This window comes from Silurus meridionalis, chromosome 28, assembly GCF_014805685.1.
Source record: "Silurus meridionalis isolate SWU-2019-XX chromosome 28, ASM1480568v1, whole genome shotgun sequence".
NCBI classification, from domain to species: Eukaryota; Metazoa; Chordata; class Actinopteri; order Siluriformes; family Siluridae; genus Silurus; species Silurus meridionalis.
The window spans coordinates 7,896,946-7,919,514 of record NC_060911.1 but is presented as its reverse complement, the minus strand read 5'-3'; the positions used below and the strand labels follow the sequence as shown (position 1 = coordinate 7,919,514).

The 22,569-nt window shown below is 37.6% G+C and overlaps 1 protein-coding gene across 16 annotated transcripts in view; it reads right to left on the bottom strand.

Moving 5' to 3' along the window:
* The window catches only part of nrxn2b (neurexin 2b), a 634,852-nt gene that overhangs the window by 16,204 nt on the left and 596,079 nt on the right, over nt 1-22,569 (bottom strand). For all 16 annotated transcript variants that reach the window (XM_046843343.1, XM_046843331.1, XM_046843340.1 and 13 more), the window contains one exon: nt 6,901-7,223. In XM_046843343.1, coding sequence (XP_046699299.1) covers nt 6,901-7,223 — 323 coding nt within the window. The remainder of the gene's footprint in view (nt 1-6,900; nt 7,224-22,569) is intronic.

Below are 22,569 nucleotides of genomic sequence, written 5' to 3'. Positions count from 1 at the left end.
ACTACTATTAAGTTTTTACTACTTTAATCAACATGGACATGGACAAATATAGATATTGCAAAAGTATGTTATTAATAATAATTAGTGAAACCAAACTCAACATAAAATAAAATATTATAAAATAATAATAAAATATTGTTGTAAATGTTTTAAAGTAATTATGTCGTTTTTAAATGACGTAAATCATCAGAACACCAAACCGAACTTTTGCTATGTTTCCACACGGATGGTTTTAATTGCCGGATGTGTGCATCATGGAGGATTTTGGTGCTGATTTTGGTGCTGATTTCATGGCGCATCACTAAAACAAATGATTTTTATTTTTATAGTTTATTTTTTTATATCTAGGTTTTAATTTATTCTCTTTTATATTTATTTATTTATATTTGTAATTAAAAATGGTCACACAAATATGCGCTGCATTCATTGCGTGTTAATAAAATTAGTGCAGTTAAAATGAATTAATGAACCAAAATGACATCCCTAATTTTTTTATTATTCCTAATTTTTTTTATTATTCTTATTTTTTATATTTTTTATACTATTCTATTATTTTCAGAACTGCATTATTTTGGCATGTAGTAAATTTTAAAACAAAGAGGCCACAACCTGTACAACTTGGGTTGTGAACAAATTTACAATTATGATCCAAATTTATATCAGTGATTTTGCATGGTGCAAAAAGCACAATACAGATAATGGTTTATGAAACTGGATATGGACAAGTGTTTAGACAACAAATGTGGTATTCATAAAAATCCAACATTTGTATCCTGCAAAAAAAGATTACGATTTGTATCGACACAAAACTCAATATTCTCATTATATATCTTATTCTCATTATATATCAATATTTTCATTATTCTCAATTATTTTGAACATCCCATTCATTTTTTAATCCCCATTTGCTGTGAAAATAATGTCTTCTGGTAAGATGTTTTACAAGATTTTGGAATGTGGTTGTGGAGATTTGTGCACATTCATTCACAAGGTTATCTATCCACAAGGGAATACTAGTATCATTAATAAAGGTCCTGCTGTAGGATGAGAAGGCCTGGGGTATTCAATACGGTTAAGGTATTGCTTTACAGCAAGCCACTGAAGACCTTCCACTCTAACCCATGTAAACCTATAAGCATGGTGCTCACATTGTGCTCAGGGGAATTTTATGCTGGAGCTAGATCTCCTAACTCAAATGAAGGGAGAATATGATGCTTTCACATCCAAAATCTATTCCACAATTAAGACTAAGCCTCCAACTTTGTAGTTACAGTTTTGAAAAGAAACATATGGCTGTAAAAGTATTTTTCATGTCTATATATACATATTTAAGGGCTGTCAAGCGACAAAAAAAAAATCATGATTAATCACAGCTTATTTGCACATTTTATTCTCTTCTAAAAGTACCTTAAATGAATACTTTTCAAGATTTAAATACTTTAATCAACATGAATAAATATGGATGATTTTAGTTTTTTATCAGTGAAATCATTCTAAACATAGAGCATGAAGACCAAATATTTTTCTAATTGTTTTGAAGTAATTATGGCATTTTAAATTACGTTAATCATCGGGAAACCAAACAGAACTTTTGCTATGTTTGCACACGGATGGTTTTAATTGCCGAATGTGTGCATCATGTCGAATTTTTGGTCTGAGGAATAGGGATATATTTCTCTGATCCATTACCACAGTAGATAGCTGTAATGCACTACTTAAAAATGAAAACTGCCAATAAAATAAAGAAGAAGAAGAAAAAAAAGAAGAAGAACCATAAAAAAACAACAATCAATTTCTTATTATAATTTTTTAGAATCGATGAACGATGATCAAAGAAACGATGTTGTGGATGTCTTTATATATATATATATATATATATATATATATATATATATATATATATATATATATATATATATATATATATGTGCAGCTTGTATAGCAGTGCAGATTCACTGTCCTCTGAAAAGAACTCAACATACAGCCATTATTGTCAAAATAACTGGAAACAAATGTGAGTACACCCTAAGTCATAACAGCTGTATGTTGCGTAACCATGCAAAGCCGTATGTCCCATTCATCATCTTCGTGTTTTTGTCTGCTTGACAGAACCATACAAAATTTTGTTTCTTGTATTAGAGCAGTTAATATTCGGTGCTTTGAGTAACAATTCTCTCATACTGACCACTGGATATTCATCATGGCACCTCATGGTAAAGAACTCTGAGGATTTGAGAATTAGAATTGTTGCTCTCCACAAAGATGGCAGAGGCTATAAGAAGATCAGTAACACCCTGAAACTGAGTTACAGTACAGTGGCCAGGGTCATACAGAGGTTTTCCAAGACGGTTTCCACTCTGAACAGAACTCTCAAGAGTCCATCAAAGAAGTTGAGTGCTCGTGCTGTGCATCAGGTGCAGAAGCTGCTTCAAAAAACAGAAGCTTGAGTGCTGCAGCATTACTTTAGAGGTTGCAGAAGCGGAAGGTCTGCTTGTCAGTGCTCAGACCGCACGCCACACACTGCAACAAGTCGGTTTGCATGATGTCATCCCAGAAGGAAGAATCTTCTGAAGCTGGTTTACAAGAAAGCCTGCAAACAGTTTACTAAAGACAACCTGTCTAATAGCATAAATTACTGGAACCATGTCCAGTGGTCTAATGGGAACAAGATAAACTTGTCCAGCATGTGTGGTGGACAAGGACACCCTGGTGAGGACTACCATTAAAATTGTGTCTTGCCTACAGTCAAGCATCGTGGTGGTATCATCATGGTCTGGGGCTGCATGAGTGCTGCTGGTACTGTGGAGCTGCAGTTTATTGAGGAAAACATGGATTCCAACATGTACTGTGGCATTCTAAAACAGAACATTACGCCCTCCATTCAGAAACTGGGCCAAACGGCAGTTTTCCAACATGAAAACGACCCCAAACACACTGCCAAGATGACAACTGCTTCGGTGAAGGTGATGGAGTGGCCAAGTAAGTCTCCAGTCCTAAACTCTATTAAGCACATGTGGGGCATCCAGAAGGCAAAGCAGCACCATGTGTCTCACATCCAGCAGCTATGTGATGTCATTATGGAGGAGTGGAAGAGGATCCCAGCAACAACCTGTGTAGCGCTGGTAAATTCCATGCTCCAGAGGATTAAGCCAGCACTAGATTTTCAGAGGACAGTAAATCTGTACTGCTATACAAACTGCACATTGACTACTCCAAAGTATATCCAAGGTTCATTTAGATAGATAGATAGATAGATAGATAGATAGATAGATAGATAGATAGATAGATAGATAGATAGATAGATAGATAGATAGATAGACAGACAGACAGACAGGCAGGCAGGCAGGCAGACAGACAGACAGACAGACAGACAGACAGACAGACAGACAGACAGACAGACAGATAGATAGATAGATAGATAGATAGATAGATAGATAGATAGATAGATAGATTTGGGCTTTATGGATAAGTGGCTAAACAGAAGCAAATGGCCCAAGCAGGCTTCCATGAGGTTTGCACCGAGGAACGCCTTCTGTCTAGCTAGCACTTCTTTTACTGAGACCCTTCCCATCTGATTGCTCAGTTTCAGTGTGCCCCACTTCTTCAAAGTATATTGCCAGGTTTCAAAATGAAGAAAAAGAGTTTGTGAGTAAATGTGCAACTATATTAGTAAACATGTTTAAGCGGCATCACTGGAAACACATTTAGACATCATGATGCGTTTAGCTTGTTGTGAACTTTGCATTTTAAAGAGATTTGTGGGAGTCGTTAGATGAGTCTCTTTTATGGGTGATTGGTTTTTCTCAACCTACGTTTCATATAAGTAGGAAATTGTCTAAATCTAAAAGATTGTTAAATGGGCTTTACTAATAAACTTTTTTATTAAAAGGTTTACTGTATATTACTGCTCCACTGTGTTTTTTAAAAATAATATATTTTACCTAAGTGTTTGCAACTGTTTCATCATACAGGAAAACACTATTCTGTTTGTCAGCATCGTCAGCGTAGCTTTGCTCACCGGGTCGGAGTCGGAGCGGAAAAACATCAAAGAGTACAATCGATGTTTTATTTAACCATCAAAGTGTTAGACATCAAGATCAAAGGCATGTGATGCCTCTCAATCTCTGCACTTTTATTCAGCCATAAAGACAGGTATGATTGAAGCTCTTCTTCTCTGTCTCACTCCGAGTCTGTCTGCCTCACTTAGGCAGCTGTTTGCTGTTTTCTTGTAGAAGCAGGAGTGGAACATCAGTTCATCTGATGTATTTATAGTTACAATGAAATCACCTCCTCATGTGTTCCAACCTACTTAATATAACACACTGCCAACGACAGGTATTGCTGAAAATAATACATCAAAGCGCTTTGAGATTTAGGTGAATGTATACAGGAAAATGCATACATGCAGCTTTTGTGTTTTTAATAGAACCATAATTTAAAAAAAAATCTTAATACAAACTTGCCACCACAAAATTAGTACCACAAAATATACCTGTTAGTCGACGGGGAGTTTGCTATTGTAAGGAATGCCATTTCTAATGGGGTTATGCTGTTTCTCTAACTCAGCTCTAGTTCTCTTTGTCTATTGTTCATTATTTTAAAACTAAAATTGGAACATATCTGGTTTTTATCCACTCCTTCTGGTCGTGATAGATGAATCAGACATCTGTTTCAGAGCGAGATCGTTTCTTTTCCATATGTTGTGCCCAATTGGAATGGCCCGCTTTGATAGCATTCCATTAAAAAAATGTGGACACTTGATCTTCTGAATATTTAATTGCCAATAAGGTTAAGGATGTTATCTGTCAGAAAAGTGACTGGAAGGACCCGGATGCTAAATACCACCACTTTTCTTTTTCATACAGCTACATGACATCTTTGAAATCCCATATATATCCCATATATATATATATATATATATATATATATATATATATATATATATATATATATATATATGGGACTGTGATGAGTTACAGTAATGTGCAAATCTAATAAATATACCGTGCCTGTCATCAATTTGGAAACAGTCTTCTATGGTTTTGGAGACACATGTTCATTTTGTTTAAATGCAACCAACTAGGGTAAAAGCAAAAGCAAAAACACTGAACAATGAATGATTGGGCAAAAGTTCTGTTGACAGTCCTAAATTCAATTTTTTTGGCTCTAATAGAAGAACTTATTTAAGACTGTTTAACCCCCACAGTGAAACATGGAGGTGGAAGCTCAATGGTTTAAGGTTGTTTTGGTGCAGGGAAGTTTGGATTTTTATTCTGAATGAAGGGAAAACTAAACCAACATGGCTGCCATTTCATAATTGAACACCTTGCAGTACCATCTAGACTGTAACTAACTGCATCCAACCTCACCATACAACCAAACAATGACCCGAATCATATATCCAAAGCTCAGTCAGCTGAAGTTAGAAACCCAAACCTGCTCTAGCATGGCAATGCCCCTGTGCACAAAGCGAGCTTGTCTATCTAAACAATCCTTTTCCTAATAGTTGTGAACTGCCATTGAAGAATTCCACACCACCAGAATTGCAGGGTGAAATATGATTTAAAGCCATATTTCAATAAGAGTCATCTGTTAGATAATATTCCAAATCACTTATTCAGTTATTCTACCATGAGTAATTTGCCTAGTGTGTGTGATGACTTATCTTTTTTTTGCATATTGACATGCTGCAACTGTCATATCTTTAGGTATGACCTTCAACAATGTACTTGTTCACTATGTACTGATAAGCAAATGTTCTCATAGTCATCACGGAGGTCTCTAAATGCATTTTCTCTGTCATTAAACTTTGGCTATCTTTCATACACGTTAGTGACTGATTGTCCTGGATCCGTTGGAAGTTGTCCTTCAAAAGAAGAAAATGAACTATAATGCAATATGATATATCGTTAATGCATAATACTACTAATGATATAACAACATGCTACTGTTGGGGAAAAATTCAGCTTGTCAGCATGTTCTGAAGTGCTTTATTCCTTAGAAACAGTAATTCACAAGTTTTTAATAGTTGATTTGTGGTACCTAATGTTGTAAATAAGCTTATTTGAGCTTGAATTATTTCTTTACTTAAACAATAAACTTTGAATAAATACATTAGGCTAGATTAATCATTGTGTATTTGAATATTCAAACGACCATATTAACACAGCTGATTACCGCGGCTAATGAATGCTGGTTTTGTGCATATTTTATTTCATAATCAATAATCAGCTTATCATTATGCACCATTACAAATAAATCCTTCTGCATTTTGTATTCAGAAAGTCCCCTTCACAATGAGCGAGAAATAAATACTGACCTTTTTTGTTTTTTTTCTATGAGCATTGTTATGACTGCCAATGCATTTCCCTGCTCTAAATAATTGCATCGTATGGCATAAAAACGATAATGATGAATTTAAAGGGATAGGCATGGTTACGTCTTTGTCCTGTTGAATGAACACTTGTGTGGCAGAGGCTAATGGCCACTTCACACTTGAGCGCTTTTTCTAATGCTTGTTTGGGATAATTAAGTTCCTTCCTGCCTTTATTCAATTTGGGCAATTGTCGCAGATTTTTGCTTTCGCACTGCCCCAGGCAAAGGCAATAGAAGAGAGAAAAGGAATGAAAGGTACATTATAAACTAACAACTGTAGATACATCGTGAATAATCGGTTAGATGAACATGTTTGCATTTGTTGGCGTATCTACACAATTTCTTACTCCTTATTAAACTCTCACCTTCTTTCTTCCCTTCTAATATTAGCAGCTATATACTTACCACAAGAGGTCTAGATTTTTTCCTACAGTAGTAATAATAATCATTTAAATCCAGAGAGGAGGAAAATTACACCTTATTACATGGCGTGTAGTGCTGACCCTTTTTTTTTTTAGACCTTACCTGTGTGACAGTGTCTCTCATGGTGGGTGAGCGCTGCTTGCGGGTAGTGGTGGTGGCCATGGTCGTAGTGGTCTCCATAATAGTGGTGGACATGTCTGCAAGTGGCGTGGTGGACGTGGTGTCTGTGGTGAGGACAGAGGGCACTTCGCCTACGAGACGCAGGTTGCCCTGCACTTGCACATTCGGGTCTCCCTCAGCCGCTAACTTTAGGACCTGCAAGCCGTTGTAGTACAGGCCTGAGATCTGACCCTGGAAGTTGCGGCCTTTTTCACCACCGCCGATTTTTATGGACGCCTGGCTGTTAAAGATTGTCAACTGCCGACCTGTTGGGACATCGAAAGAAAGATAGAGCAAGAAAAGAAGGAGAGGGGATGAGAGAAAATTGCAGGATAAGAGAGGGAGGTCAGAAAAAGAAGAAGAATTGAATGTAGAAGATAGTGAAGAGAAGTAAAAAAAGAGGAAATAGTGAGGACTGTGCTTTTACATTCCATACACACACACATACACACACACACACACACACACACACACACACACACACACACACCATGAAATAGGCTCGTACAACAAAATAGCTTCAAATCTCTCTGGATTGTCCTGTTAACACTTTAGAAGATTGGACATGGATGTAGCTAGGGGTAGCAGTTAGACACCACAACTACAAACTTACATCCTTTTAAGCCTCAGGTGTGTTAGCAAGGCAAGAGAGATTTGTTTTCCCTCCCTTGTCTCCTTTGCCGATGTCAGCGCTTTATTCCTGTCTTTTTCACTGCTAAAACTGTTAGACGGAGGGAGAGAATGACCTCTGATGATGTGTCCCTATGGAGAGGGAGTGATTTACAAAATAGCAGGGGATGACGGAAGATAGATTTTACTCTTAGTCAATGCAAAGAGAAAATACAGCAAGGAGCCACACAGGACGTAATTTCATGTACATAGCATTTTAAATACATTTCCGATATTTGAGTGTGCACAAATTATTCTACTTATATGATTATTCCTGTAGCCAATTTGCTTCATCCCTCAATAAAGTACCCAGTGCGTGTCCACAGTTTGATTTTAGAATGGGAAAATGCACCGGATGTCTATTCTTTGATTCAATTAATGCTGACTGGGCATATTATTGACTTAATAGTCTTGTTTGTGCAGATCACACTTCATTGACTTTAGTGTCCGTGTGCATTAGAGTGTGTGTGTGTGTGTGTGTGCGTAACACTACATTGACTTCACTGCTCTTGTGAGAGTGCGCATGTCTGAGTGACAGAATAAGCTAAGCTATTCCATTAGGTTGACACTAGCATTAGTGGATCATTAACAGATCATCCCATCTGCCTGAACCCCGGGAGGGCTGCTGAAGACTTTAAGCTATAATGACATCTACACAGATGACTTATGGACCGGATCTTTCAATGAGTTAATTTCTCACTGGGGTAAGCAGTTCGGGAAAGTGATGCTTAAGGATCTTGATGAAGGAGCACTGATTTTAAAGAACTTAAAGTGTCATGGACAGCTGATATAGGCAAAGGAGCATCAACAAACAACACATATGCACACACACCTTTTGTCTCTCACATTTCTGGTCTCTCTGAACAATAAAAATATGCTTGCGTGGCTTTGTTCACAATTTTTCTCCCATGTCCCAGAAGGTGAATGGGTGACTCTAAATTGCACATAAGTGTGAAAGGTGTGTACGGTGCCTTTTAATGGATTGGCATCCCATCAAGGTTGTGTTCTTGCTCCTGGATCCAGTAAATATCTGACTGGAATAAATCTGTTACTGAAAATAGATGAATATGAATGACCATGCTTTAGATCATGTTTCGAGCTTGGCTTGTAAATAAGAAATGAAGTTACAGGGCAAATATATTCCAAATGCAAGACAGTTACCCAGACCTGAGTACATTTAAACAAATAACCTAAACGACTCTGGTTTTGTCCCTGAGGAGGAAAAGTTCACAAGTTGAATCTCTTTAGACCTCTAGAAATCATAAATATTCTAAAAATCCTTGAAGAACCCTTGATTCCTATTAAATATCAGCTGCTTCCAACCAAATCACCCACAAAGGTCACTCTTAAGTATACTTTTAGGCCCTTAATGGAATCTCACGATGTGGTATCAAAAAGTTTTAAAACTAATGGTGCTAACTGGTGTTATTCTGACCATGTGTGTTGCCATGTCTTCGATTTCATCATGAACAACAAGTTAAAAAAACAGCAAATGTGAAATTCTGCGTGAAACTGGGAAAATCTGCCAGAGAGACATTTGATCTGATCCTACAATTTTAATGCGCTGCTGAAATGAGTCAGTCAAAGTGTTTCGATAACACTAATAACATCACTGGAAGACAATATGATATCTGAAAGACCTTCGACAAGCTCAACTCCAGAAAATTCTGATACCATTCAGCAACTTGCGCATGATGATTGTCAGAGAACAATCCACCACAGTCCATGTGCCATACGGAACTGTCGAGGCGATCCTAATGTCATTTGAACAAGGATTCCATCAGCGTGCCGTGGATGACCCGTCCTTTAGGTTGAGGATCATTACCTCCAACTTGTGGATGAATCTACGAATGTACGACCCGAAGCAACAGTTTTCACACTCGAAGAGCCCATCATCGAAAAGGCGAGACTGGTCTGCAGCTTGACCAAGTGCATGATCATTGTTATTTTCAAATTTTGTGGCATTGTGCATTAAGAATTTGTCCCCAGTGGCCGGACCATAAATAGCGAAATTTACTGACAGGTTTTAAGGCTTCTAAAGGGAGAACATTCGGTAAAATTCAGTGAATTCCCCCTAATGGAATCTTAACCCAAGTTTATGGGAAAACATCACATAGGACTGCCCACGCATGGTGTAGGCAATGCTATAATGCCTTATACAAGAGTTTTGTGGCTGTGTGTGACAATTATATCAGGCAAACTGTCAACAAACTGAAATAAATTGCTTGCAGCTGGTATCCACCACAGTCATATTTGTGCTGTTTCCCAAGAAATTACACCATATTTAGAACCTACACTTACATCTTATTTAGGTAGCTTCCTATATATTTGCATCAGTAAGCAGCTGTAGCTATTTTTAGATCCATACGTAGATAAGGATGAATCTGTCGTGGTACAATTTTTGAATAAAACACTGCCAAAACCATTAAACTATGCAGAGAGAGATTTTAAAAAGGTGATGGCACTGCACAAAATGGCACTGCACATCACTGTCGCTGATGGTAAATTAGTGCCTTTCTTACCAAGAAACCAAAGGGACTAATGACTGTGGGGAAACATCAGCTAAGGTTAACTAGCTATAGCTTTATTCCTTGTTTATTCTTTTAAGATAATGGTGTGGCAACAGGTTGGGGAGGAACAACGTACTATAAGCAGGTATCTATAAAAATTCCTAGAAAGTAAGAATTCTACTTTTGAAATGTAGTATTTCCTTTGAAGTTATTGGACTTTGTTACATCCCACCTCTCTATTGGCCATTAACAGCTGCGTGTTTAATCTTTGCTGTTAAATGGTTTGTGTTGCCTAGTCAAATAAAAAGTGGCAGCTGGCTAGAGAGACAATTAAGGGCAAGCAAATGTCATCTGTACAGACTTAGTTTCATGTAGAAGAATAAAGATGAGCAAAAGGGGTTTAAATGAAACTTTTAAAGATGGACAGAGTAATAAGGGAAAGGGGGGGGACAATGCATTGCTAATAACAATCCTCAACAGTGGCTTGTGTGTATCATACAGGCTGTCATGCTACAAGACGTAAGAAAATGAAACGTAGAGAGAAAAGTAAAATGGGCTAAAAGAGGCTCAAGACTAAAGTCTCCATTATAAGTTTGCAGCTTGATTGGTGGACAGGAAGGAATTGTGGGCAGGAAGAGGTGAGCTGGACGGTTCAGACAGAAAACCAATGAATGGTGCTTGAGTAAAGATACGGTATAGTATCTTAAAAGCTCTCTGAGGCCAGAGGACTTCAAAACCGCCAGAGGGAATCAGTGGAGCACAAGAATTAAGTGCAATGCTTCGTAAAAAATCCTGATCCAGAGGAGAAGGGATTGGCAGCTTTTCAATTCTTTAGTAAAGATAAGAAAAAGTATGGCATAGCAGTTTTACAAGGAGCATGATGTAGATTGGGGTCATCGGCTTATATCGCGTCAACATTTTCAAACTACAGCATGTTTATATATATATATATATATATATATATATATATATATATATATATATATATATATATATATATATATACATACAGTATATACATACATACATACGAGGTAGTATCAAAGTTTTAAGACTTTCTCTGTTTACAAGAAGGTACTATATTTATCTATGTTTACACACTATCACTTTTAAAATAGCCCCCTTGCACAGCAATACAGCGCTCCCAGGATTACTGATACTTCTGGAAGGTGTCCTGGAAGTTTTCTTTTCAAAGCGCGTCAAGCACCTTCTGCGATTCGCGCTGAATGTCTGCAATGGTGTCAAAATGGTGACCTTTGAGCTTCATCTTCTGGAAGAAGGTGAAGTTCGCAGGAGCCAAATCTGGCAAGTAGGGTGGCTCCGGAAGTGAGATCATGTGGATTGTTCTCTGACGATCGTCATTCACAAGTTGGCGAATGGTTTCGATATTTTCGGGGGTTAAGATCATTAAATGTGTTCCTGATCTCTCTTTCAGAGATGTTCTTCCGCTCTTTAATTTGTTCTTGCTGTCCATGATAATATCTCAGATGTGGTCAGAATTGCACCATATAGTCTTTTTGATACCACCTTGTGATACCACCTTGTGTATATGCACTGTATATATATATATATATATATATATATATATATATATATATATATATATATATATATATATATATATATATATATATATATATATATATATATATATATATATATATATATATATATATATATATATATATATATATATATACATTTACTTCCCATTCCAGTGATCTTATCATCAGGCAATCATTCATATGGTGCCTGTTGTAATTTAATTCATAACCTCGAAGCCATTTGGAGACACAGCATGTCTCCAGTTCCCAACTTCCAAGGACACTATTCTGCTTCCTGTAAATTAATTCGAAGTGAAATGCACATGTGTGTGAGTGTGTTTGTGTGTATTGTACAAGGGAACAATGTGTTCATGTCCTGACAGAGTGATGGATGAAAGAGGGCTGATCTTCTAACTGCGAGACATGTGTCTCTCTATACACATGCTGAGGGAATGAATTTGCTCATTAAAGGTGAGGTTCTTCACCATGGGACATGAAGGTGAAGGAAGAAGAGCAGCAAAATAAGCTGGTTATTCTTCTTTAAACCAAAAGACCAGGTTAAGAACATGTAAGTTTAGCAGAATAGAAATGCCATGCTGTAGAATAAAGGGAGGACATGCCCAGTATTGGAAATGATGGTTAATGCATACAAAATAACAAATGGTGGGTTTAAATAAAAAAAAGAGACACAATGGCATTTCCACCAATCCTCTATGTTTAATCAAGATATTTATCTTCATTTAATTTTTTTCCTCTTATAGTCTGAGAAAACAGAAACACAGAAACATAAAGACGTTCATAAACTCTTCTGTGGTACATGGCAGCACTCTGAAATCCTGCCTATAATTACACTGTGTGATATTGAAGTGTGTGTGTTTTTCACATATGCATGTGTGTGTGTGTGTGTGTGGGCAGAGCATTGGTATGCTTCAGTGACTAATGCACAGCTTGCCGGTCTGCCACCAGGACTAACGTGAATATGAGCTGCATGCACATGTGTGCATTAGCCTGTTTGCATGAATTTCCTGAAATCCAGCAGAGTTAAGTAGGTATTAACCCAGACGACTGGGTACAAATGTGGCAAATTGGAGGTTCTCTGATGTTATCATTATACACCAGGTGTACCAGGTGAGTGGCCATTCGTGCCAATTTACCCAAACACAGAGAGTCCACAATTGGAAAGTGGTCCTCCTTTAAAGGTTCTCAGTCTCATAAAAGAGAATTAAAAAACTTGAATTGGTGGCTGGACTACTGGCAGTCTTAAGTGTTTCCTACTCCCTGCAATGATTCACTTTAGGGTGCCTCTCCACAGGAGAAAGAAGTAGAAGCCATTTAGTTTTCAAGTTTAGTCTTCAAGGTCACTTTGTATGACCCTGAAGTGTTCTACTCATACACAAATGCTGACATTTGGTTCTACTGTAGTCATCCATAGTAAAAGGCCAGTCCCTAGTACGAGGTGGTATCTTTATTTATCTATGCTTGGGTTCCCTGGTGGTTTAGTGGTTAGGATGCGGCGCTCTCACCGCTGTGGCCTAGGTTCGATCCCCGGTCAGGGGATCCATTAGGGTTGCACAAACCTTAGTGCCGGTCCCAAGCCCGGATAAATGGGGAGGGTTGCGTTAGGAAGGGCATTCAGCGTAAAAACATGTGCCAAATCAAACATGCGGACGGTCCGCTGTGGCGACCTCTAATGGGAGAAGCCGAAAGAAAGTTTTTTTACTTTATTTATCTATGCTTACACACTATCACCTTCAAAATAGTCCCCTTGCACAGCAATACAGTGCCCTAAGTGTTCCTGCCACTTCTGGAATATGAGCTGGAAGTCAAAATGGATCTTCATCTTCGGGAAGAGGGTGAGGTCCGCAAGAGCCAAATCTAGAGAATAGGGTGGGTGGGTTAAAGGTCTTCCTGATCTCCTGATTGTCTTCCAGTGACATTCTTCAGCTCTTGAAGCTCACTTGACACTTGAAACACCTTGAACGACTCATTGCAGCTTTGCAGTATGTCAAACATATGCCATGTCAAACGACAGACAGATTTGCACAGTTTCACTCAGAATTCCATGTTTGCTCCTTGTTCTAACTTGCTGTCCATGATGAAATTGCAGATGTGGTAATGCACGTAGTCAGAATAGCACCAGTCAGCACCATTAGTCTCAAAACTTTTTGATACCACCTTGTATATAGTATTAAGAAAATGATTAGCTAGGTGATGTATCTGTATTTCTCTGCTCGAGAGAAACATGGCAAATGTTTTCCTACCAGGGTCCGGCTGTCATAGAAGGAAAAAGAGTGAAACAGAGTCCTTGATTCTTTAAGTATTCCTCATCTCCTGCTTTGACTGGGTGAGGCTGCCAGAGTTGATTATGGAAGTGGGTGGCAGTTATCTCCTCAGCACAAGGCATGTACTGGTAATTAAGTGCTGAACTTTCTTTTTTGTTGCTTTTCTAAAAGCCCAAGTAGGCGATTTTCCAGTGCGGTGAATCAGTAGTGTTTGAGAAAGAAAGGCGTGAGGAAAATTGCTCGTGACAGGAGAACGTTAGGTTTGAAGGTGAGGAAAGAAAACAAGTAAGAAAAGAAAGTGGACACTAAAATTTAATTCAAGGACTGGCAAGGGTGGACTGTGGGAGCTCCTTTGCCATACGGGTTGATTCACAGAGACTCTTTCACCAAGATCACAGTCCTGTCCATACAGGGCAACAGTAGACAAGCAAATGACATCCTACGCCTCGTCGGCAGGGACAGAAATACAGTAGCATAATTGCATCAGATAAGGAAACTGCTGGACTCCAGAAAGAGAAACAGAGAAAGAGGGTAATGGTGAATGTTAACAAGAAAGACAGAGAAGAAATAAAGCCATTAAAGATCAAGTAAAAAAATGGTGAAAGGGAGCTGTTATGTAGGCAGAATGGCATGTCCCTAGTTTAAGACAATATTTCATGACACCGAATTGAGTGGGAGGGTTTGCTCGTTAGCAATCAGCACGAATACAATCCAAATTAGCATCATTCTTATAAAGGATTAGTCTGAAACAAACAACCTCCAATTTTGTTCTAATTTTCTCTGTTTAAGAAGAATATATGCACTGCCGTGATGAGCTTAAAAAAACAGGTAATGGAAGTTGCAATCTGGTTGAGAAATAGTTGTTTCAAACTAAAGCATGAATTTTAGATCAACATACATGTAATGTTATTGGCACCAACATCAGAGTTGCAGATGGAACTTTTAAAACAAGAGGAAATTAAATTGTGCAACCTTGATTTTTGTAGATATTTGCCAGATAAGTGTACAAAAGGTATAACCTTTTGTACACTTATCTGGGCATTAACTTTAGAATCGTGAAGGATCTTGCAATCTGAAAAAACCTTTTTTTTTCCTGATGAGAACAAAAGGAAAGATGCAATAAGCCTTACAGAGTATAATCATTTAAAGCTAATATATTGTGAATACTGTGGACTAAATACTGCACCACCGAAATTCACAATATATTAATAAATAATTTATTATTAAAAGTTTATATTGCATGTATGGCAAAAGTTATAGAAAAATCTCTGTGATTGGTCACTTAGATCAGTGGTCCCCAATCCCCGGGCTGCGGACCGGCACCGGTTCGTGGGTCAATTGGTACCGGGCCACATAGAAAGATTACATAACTTACATTATTTCTGTTTTATTTATTATCTGATTTTCACCGATGTTTTATTTTGGAAAATGACCGGATTTTCTCCGCCACATCTGTCTATGACTGACTCTTGATGCATGTTAAGATGCCTCGGTCACATGTCTTACCTCCATCCGCAACCTTCTTAAAGAGGCTGCTCCGACTGGTAACACATAATACATTACCGCTAAATTCAAACCCCCTTCATGCCAATCTCGCTCCGCTTGTGGCGGACATGAAGTCGGATTTTCAGAGGTGGGGCAGTCTGCCTCTGTCATTAACAGGAAAAATTAATGCAGTTAAAATGAATGTTCTGCCCAAGTTTCTTTATTTTTTTCGATCGCTTCCGCTATTTTTACCCAAGTATTTTTTTGATTCTTTAGATAGAATCATTAATTCTTTTCTTTGGAGTGGAAAACCGCCCAGAATCCGTAAGGCTTTATTGCAGAGATGTAGGCTCAGTGGTGGGCTTGCTTTGCCCAATTTTCAAATATACTACTGGGCTGCACATATCCAAAAACTGAACTTCTGGTACGATTCAACAGAATCCACTTGGTGCAATCTAGAGCTACTGTCTTGTAGATCGTCCTCTGTATCTGCTCTGCTTTGCTCACCTTTTCCGGTCAAACCGTCTCAATATACTGACAATCCAGTCGTGCTGAACACACTTAAGATTTGGTTTCAGTTTAGGCGTCACTTTAAATTTAGGGCTCTATCAGCACTGGGTCCCTTGAATAGAAATCATTTGTTTCCCCCGTCACTTTTGGATTCAGCTTTCTCACTGTGGCATGAAAAAGGCGTCAAGCAACTTTACAATTTGTACAAAGATGGCGTCTTTAGAAGTTTCACCAGCCTGTCCTTGGAGTATGGGCTGCCTACAGCTCATTTTTTTCGATATCTCCAAGTCCGCAGCTTTGTATCTAAATGCCTTCCCAATTTTCCCTCTGTACCCCCCAAGCAACCTTGGGAGAGTTTAGTCATGTTTGCCCCACACCAGCCTGGTTTGATTTCCCGGATATACAGTTTTATTTTATCTCTCGATAGCTGTGATACAGATAAAACCAGGACCGCATGGGAGGAGGAGTTGGGGCTGCAGTTTGGCGATGAACGGTGGGAGAAGGCCGTGGATAGGATACGAACTACCACTTCCTGTGCCCGCCTCAGCCTCATTCAGTTTAAGGTTTTGTACAGAATTCATCTTTCCAAATCGAAGCAGGCAAAGATCTATCCTGGGGTTGAGGACAGATGTGACAGATGTCATGCTTCCCCCTGTCATTTGAGTCATATGTTTTTTCTGTGCCCGAAATTGCATGCATTCTGGACAGGTTTTTTCAGCGTTATGTCCTCCATATTTGGAGTGCAATTGACATGCCCACTGATCGCTATATTTGGGGTTACCGGCGAGTCGGTATCACTGAGTTCTGCACACAAAGATGTTTTAGCTTTCTCATCTTTATTGGCCAGACGTTGCATACTTCTTCATTGGAAAACAATAGGATGTCCTTCCATCTCTCGGTGGTTTAAAGACTTAATGTTTTTTCTTAAGTTGGAGAAAATAAAATATACACTGAGGGGTTCTACTGGCACTTTTTTTTGCAAGTGGCAACCTGTTATTTCTTATTTTAGGAGACTACGGGTGCTACCTGGTTAAAGATCTAAAGTGGTCAAAATTGGACTGTATGCATGACCTTTGTTCTGTTTCTTCAGTTGTTTAAGCAGGGGGATGTGGGGTGTGTGTGCATGTGCATGTGTGTGTGTGTGTGTGTGTGTGTCTTTGTCTGGGGTTTTGTCTGTGTTTTGGGGGGTGGGGATGTTTTCTTTCTGTGTTTGTTTAAAAAGAAAAACTGAGAATTTCTGTTTACATTTTTGTATCTGTCAATGTTGATTTTTCAATAAAAAATTTGGAAAAAAAAAAAAAAAAAAAAAATTCAAACCCCCAAGCGAGTAAAAAACACAGTGGATTCACGTTTATTATTATATTTAGAAAATACCAGGTTTTATGCCGGTCGTATCATTTTATTTTGTTGTATTTATCCGCCACACCTTAAAGGCCGGTCCGTGAAAATATTGTCCGACATTAAACCGGTCCGTGGTGCCAAAAAGGTTGGGGATCACTGATTTAGAGGGTCCCTTCCTGTTAAATTGGGAAATAGTGGGCTTTAATTAAAAAAAAAAAAAAAAAAAATTGTCTGGTTGTCTATCCTTAGACAAGGATGAGAGACATTTATGTTTCATGTTATCCACATTATTGCTCCATTAGACTAATAAAGAAGCAAAAGCTTATTTATTAGAAGTTACCATACTACAGTGGCTCATAATCCTATGGTGTAGATGAATCATGCTCATCATTAAAGCTGTACAAAGTGCAAAATGCGTATAAAGTGCCAAACTTATAAAACAACGGTATAAGCCTTAGAGATGATGGGGGCTCAGGCTGAATCATATCATCATCAGATCTAATTTAACAGTTAGCATAACATTTTTGGTTCTATTTATAGAATGCATGTATTATTTTATTACTAAATTAGGTATAGAGAATATTTATATAGCTTGATGTTTCTCAATAGCGTTCAACGATATTACATGCATATGGCTGTATTGCTTAAAGCCTGAATAGTTTTATTAGGCATTGGATTTTATTGTACTATAAATAAGATTGTTTATGCTTTCACTGTACTATGAGTGTAATTGACTTAAAATTTTTTAATTAAACTACATTAGTTGAGCCAATTACAGGATCTTTTTTTAAATTATTTGTTTCTATTTATGAAGAACTCATAAGGTGAACCATGACAAATTTTACTGTAATATAATAGAGTTAGTAGAATGCAACATACACCTATAGTATAAATTAAGGGTAGCCCTGATTATGCATGGCTGCTACAAGGCATTTACAGTAGGCGTAGTGAAAAGTTAGGACCGTAGGAGACAAATGGGAGAGGATTAGAGATACGGAGTAAGTTTAAAAAAGAGGGAGCAAGAACACGGAAGGCAGCAGGGATCAAAAAAGGAAATGTAATGAGATATGGAGTGATGGGAGGATGCTAGGGATGAGGGAACAGAGGAGCGCGGCTTCAGAAAACGAGATGACACGACCGAGTGGCTTTCGGTGGAATCGAGTCGTTGCAAAGTTTAGTGACTTCTTTTTCCCCTCCATCGAGCTGCTATAACTGCTGCCGCTTTGGATTTATAACTCCCTCACTGTAACATGTCCTACACGTGCTCGCTCTCATCGACCTCAATGTCGGGAGGAATACTGGCCATCCGGAACATGAGGAAAAATCTGAGCCACAGCAAAAACGAGAACGAATGCAGCTCTTGGGGAGAAAAAAATAAATGTTTTTGATGAGAAGAAAACATTTCACTTTTCGTAGCATAATGACTTCTTTTTGTACTTTTATTAAAGAAAAAGCCAAATTCCTGTTGATAACCGAGATAGGAGATTAGATTACTGTCATTTCAGAGAGACCATGCAGTGTGAGAGACCCAACAGCTAAAAAAATTTGATATTCCCTTTAAACCAATACACAGTGGGCAGATTCATACATGCACAATTACAGACAATACAAAATTAGGTTGTAAAAATGTGCCACATTTGACATAAAAATCGGCCAATTTTCAATCAGTCAAATAAGATTCATGAGTCTCATCATAGTACATCACAAACATCAATATGGTTACATTACAATAAATGTTAAAGGGACCTCATTTCGTTTCACAAAAATCTCTTGAAACCTTTAGTCATCCAATGGTCAGGCATTAGATTATTACAATGTGTAGCTTTTCCACAAACCATGTCAAGGTTTTAACCCTCTGAGTTTGCAGTCTGTTAGGGAAGTAAGGCTGGCGGTGACATGTACACGATAATACACGACTAGTTAATTTTGGTTTAAAATAATTTAAATCTGGTTAGTGGTGTGTTTAGGTATGTCTTGGATACAGTTACGATTATATTTATCCAAATATTTTCAAAGGTTATGTGCATTTAGAAATAGGTTTATGACTGAGAGCTTGCCTGTTAAGCTAAAATCCTCAAAAAAAAATCGGATTGGTGTTGACGATTGGAGGCCTGGCAGCTCTCAGAGTTTAGACCGAGGTTGGATATGATTTGCTGTTAGGTGGTTAAATTCTACTCGTCCTTGGGAATCTGTCTTTCTCCATCTGGATATCTTTCTGGTTATCACTATGGCTTATGGCTTTAACCCTTTGAGTTGAAAGAAACACATTAACAGCCCCCCTTTCTGACTCTCCCTCATTTATTCCCTTCTCTTCATTTACTTCTCTTCATGTTGAACTAATATTATGTCCTACACTAATTGACCTATTAATGAACACATTCATTTGCCTGGTGAAGATTATGCCTACTGTAGGAGCAGATGAATCTCCAAATCTCCAGCGTGTCTACAAAAACAAATCTTTCTTGCTAATGATTTCTAAGCAATATGTGTGGTTCACTGCCTGGGCATATTTCATCTGAAGGAGTAATTATAGAGGAGTTTAAAAGACGTTACAGCTCAGATAATATAATTTAGATATCTTTCAAATGTAATGCTTGGCTAGAACTATATATATATATATATATATATATATATATATATATATATATATATATATATATATATATATATATACATACAATCAGAAAATTCCCAATAGAATGTGTCAGTGCAGAAATCTTTACTTCAGCATTTCAAACTAATTAATATGGTTTAGAATTTCATGCCTGGACTGGTTTTTAATATTTAATAGCCTCGTGAAGATTGCTTAGAGCTTTACAATTGGCTCAAAATGTAGACTTCAATTCTTTCATGAAGTAAAAAAGATGACAAACCTAATGCTCGTGCATTTTATATACCTAGTGATGTGATTAGTGTCGCTAGCCTAATGCGTATACTGCTTTCCTTTTGAAGAGAAAGGGAAGGTATAGGAAGCAAAAAAGATGAAAGGAATTAAAATGCTCACACTGCTTTAGAAATTAACCACCTACGGCATCACCAACAATAGCGCACACGCAGGGTGGGGTGTCTGGCACTCAAAGGGTTAAAGTTGAGTCAATTTGAGATCGTTCAGTCCCTTTAACTTTTAAAGATGCCCATAATTATGAGCATAAAGGTTCAATTGCCCAAACTGGGATCAAGGTCATAATTGGCTTAATGCTTCCATGATTAACATGATTTCCATCAATTCACAACAGCCATGTACACTGGGATGTTGATTAAGCGTAATAACCAGTTTGTAAGGGGTATGGCTGTTGCTTTGGGGTTAGGGGATGTTATGTGCTTGTTATTGGTAGGGTTAATACTCTGAAGAGGTGCAGTCCCATGTCAAGAAATACATTTTTGGACATATTGTATAATCCAGTGTCAAAGAATTACAAATAATTACTTTTTTATATAAATCCATTTCTATTCAAAATATCTATTTAAGATATTCAAATTTTTTTTCTACAGGATATATCTACACAATTTCACAGAAATAGATATCATGATACTCATGATACTGAATACAATTACAATTAATCCATGAAGCTCTTGTTTAAAAGAGGCTGATTCATGACCATTATGATCAGTACACGATAACACACTGGATAGTTCATTAGTTTTCTCATTTTGGCCCTTCTGCTGTCTGTTTTGTCGCCAAATGCTGGGGAATTACAACAAGCACTGATGGGTCTGCCCCTCTTTCAGAGATGTGGTTAAGTCAATTAGACGATTAGCTCATTAAGTGGGATTAATGGAGTTTATTACCTTTGTCGAGTAGCCACTCGTCTACTACCCGACCAAGTCTGTATGGGATTCTTTGTCTGGCAATAGCCAGGCGCTCATTATCAAAGCTCCCTTTAGAGAATTTGGAGAAAGCAAAACAAAACAAACAAAAAACAAATTCAACATCTTACAGTCTCAATGTCCATAGGTCAGAAGATTAGACGTCAAAGGTTAGAAATAAGCAGGAGTTTAGCAGGTTATTATCTTTAAAATCAGCTTTAGTGTTTGCTAAAATCCTCAAAAAATCGGATTGGTGTTGACGATTGAGGCCTGGCAGCTCTCAGAGTTTAGACCGAGGTTGGATATGATTTGCTGTTAGGTGGTTAAATTCTACTCGTCCTTGGGAATCTGTCTTTCTCCATCTGGATATCTTTCTGGTTATCACTATGGCTTATGGCTTTAACCCTTTGAGTTGAAAGAAACACATTAACAGCCCCCCTTTCTGACTCTCCCTCATTTATTCCCTTCTCTTCATTTACTTCTCTTCATGTTGAACTAATATTATGTCCTACACTAATTGACCTATTAATGAACACATTCATTTGCCTGGTGAAGATTATGCCTACTGTAGGAGCAGATGAATCTCCAAATCTCCAGCGTGTCTACAAAAACAAATCTTTCTTGCTAATGATTTCTAAGCAATATGTGTGGTTCACTGCCTGGGCATATTTCATCTGAAGGAGTAATTATAGAGGAGTTTAAAAGACGTTACAGCTCAGATAATATAATTTAGATATCTTTCAAATGTAATGCTTGGCTAGAACTATATATATATATATATATATATATATATATATATATATATATATATATATATATATATATATATATATATATACATACAATCAGAAAATTCCCAATAGAATGTGTCAGTGCAGAAATCTTTACTTCAGCATTTCAAACTAATTAATATGGTTTAGAATTTCATGCCTGGACTGGTTTTTAATATTTAATAGCCTCGTGAAGATTGCTTAGAGCTTTACAATTGGCTCAAAATGTAGACTTCAATTCTTTCATGAAGTAAAAAAGATGACAAACCTAATGCTCGTGCATTTTATATACCTAGTGATGTGATTAGTGTCGCTAGCCTAATGCGTATACTGCTTTCCTTTTGAAGAGAAAGGGAAGGTATAGGAAGCAAAAAAGATGAAAGGAATTAAAATGCTCACACTGCTTTAGAAATTAACCACCCACGGCATCACCAACAATAGCGCACGCAGGGTGGGGTGTCTGGCACTCAAAGGGTTAAAGTTGAGTCAATTTGAGATCGTTCAGTCCCTTTAACTTTTAAAGATGCCCATAATTATGAGCATAAAGGTTCAATTGCCCAAACTGGGATCAAGGTCATAATTGGCTTAATGCTTCCATGATTAACATGATTTCCATCAATTCACAACAGCCATGTACACTGGGATGTTGATTAAGCGTAATAACCAGTTTGTAAGGGGTATGGCTGTTGCTTTG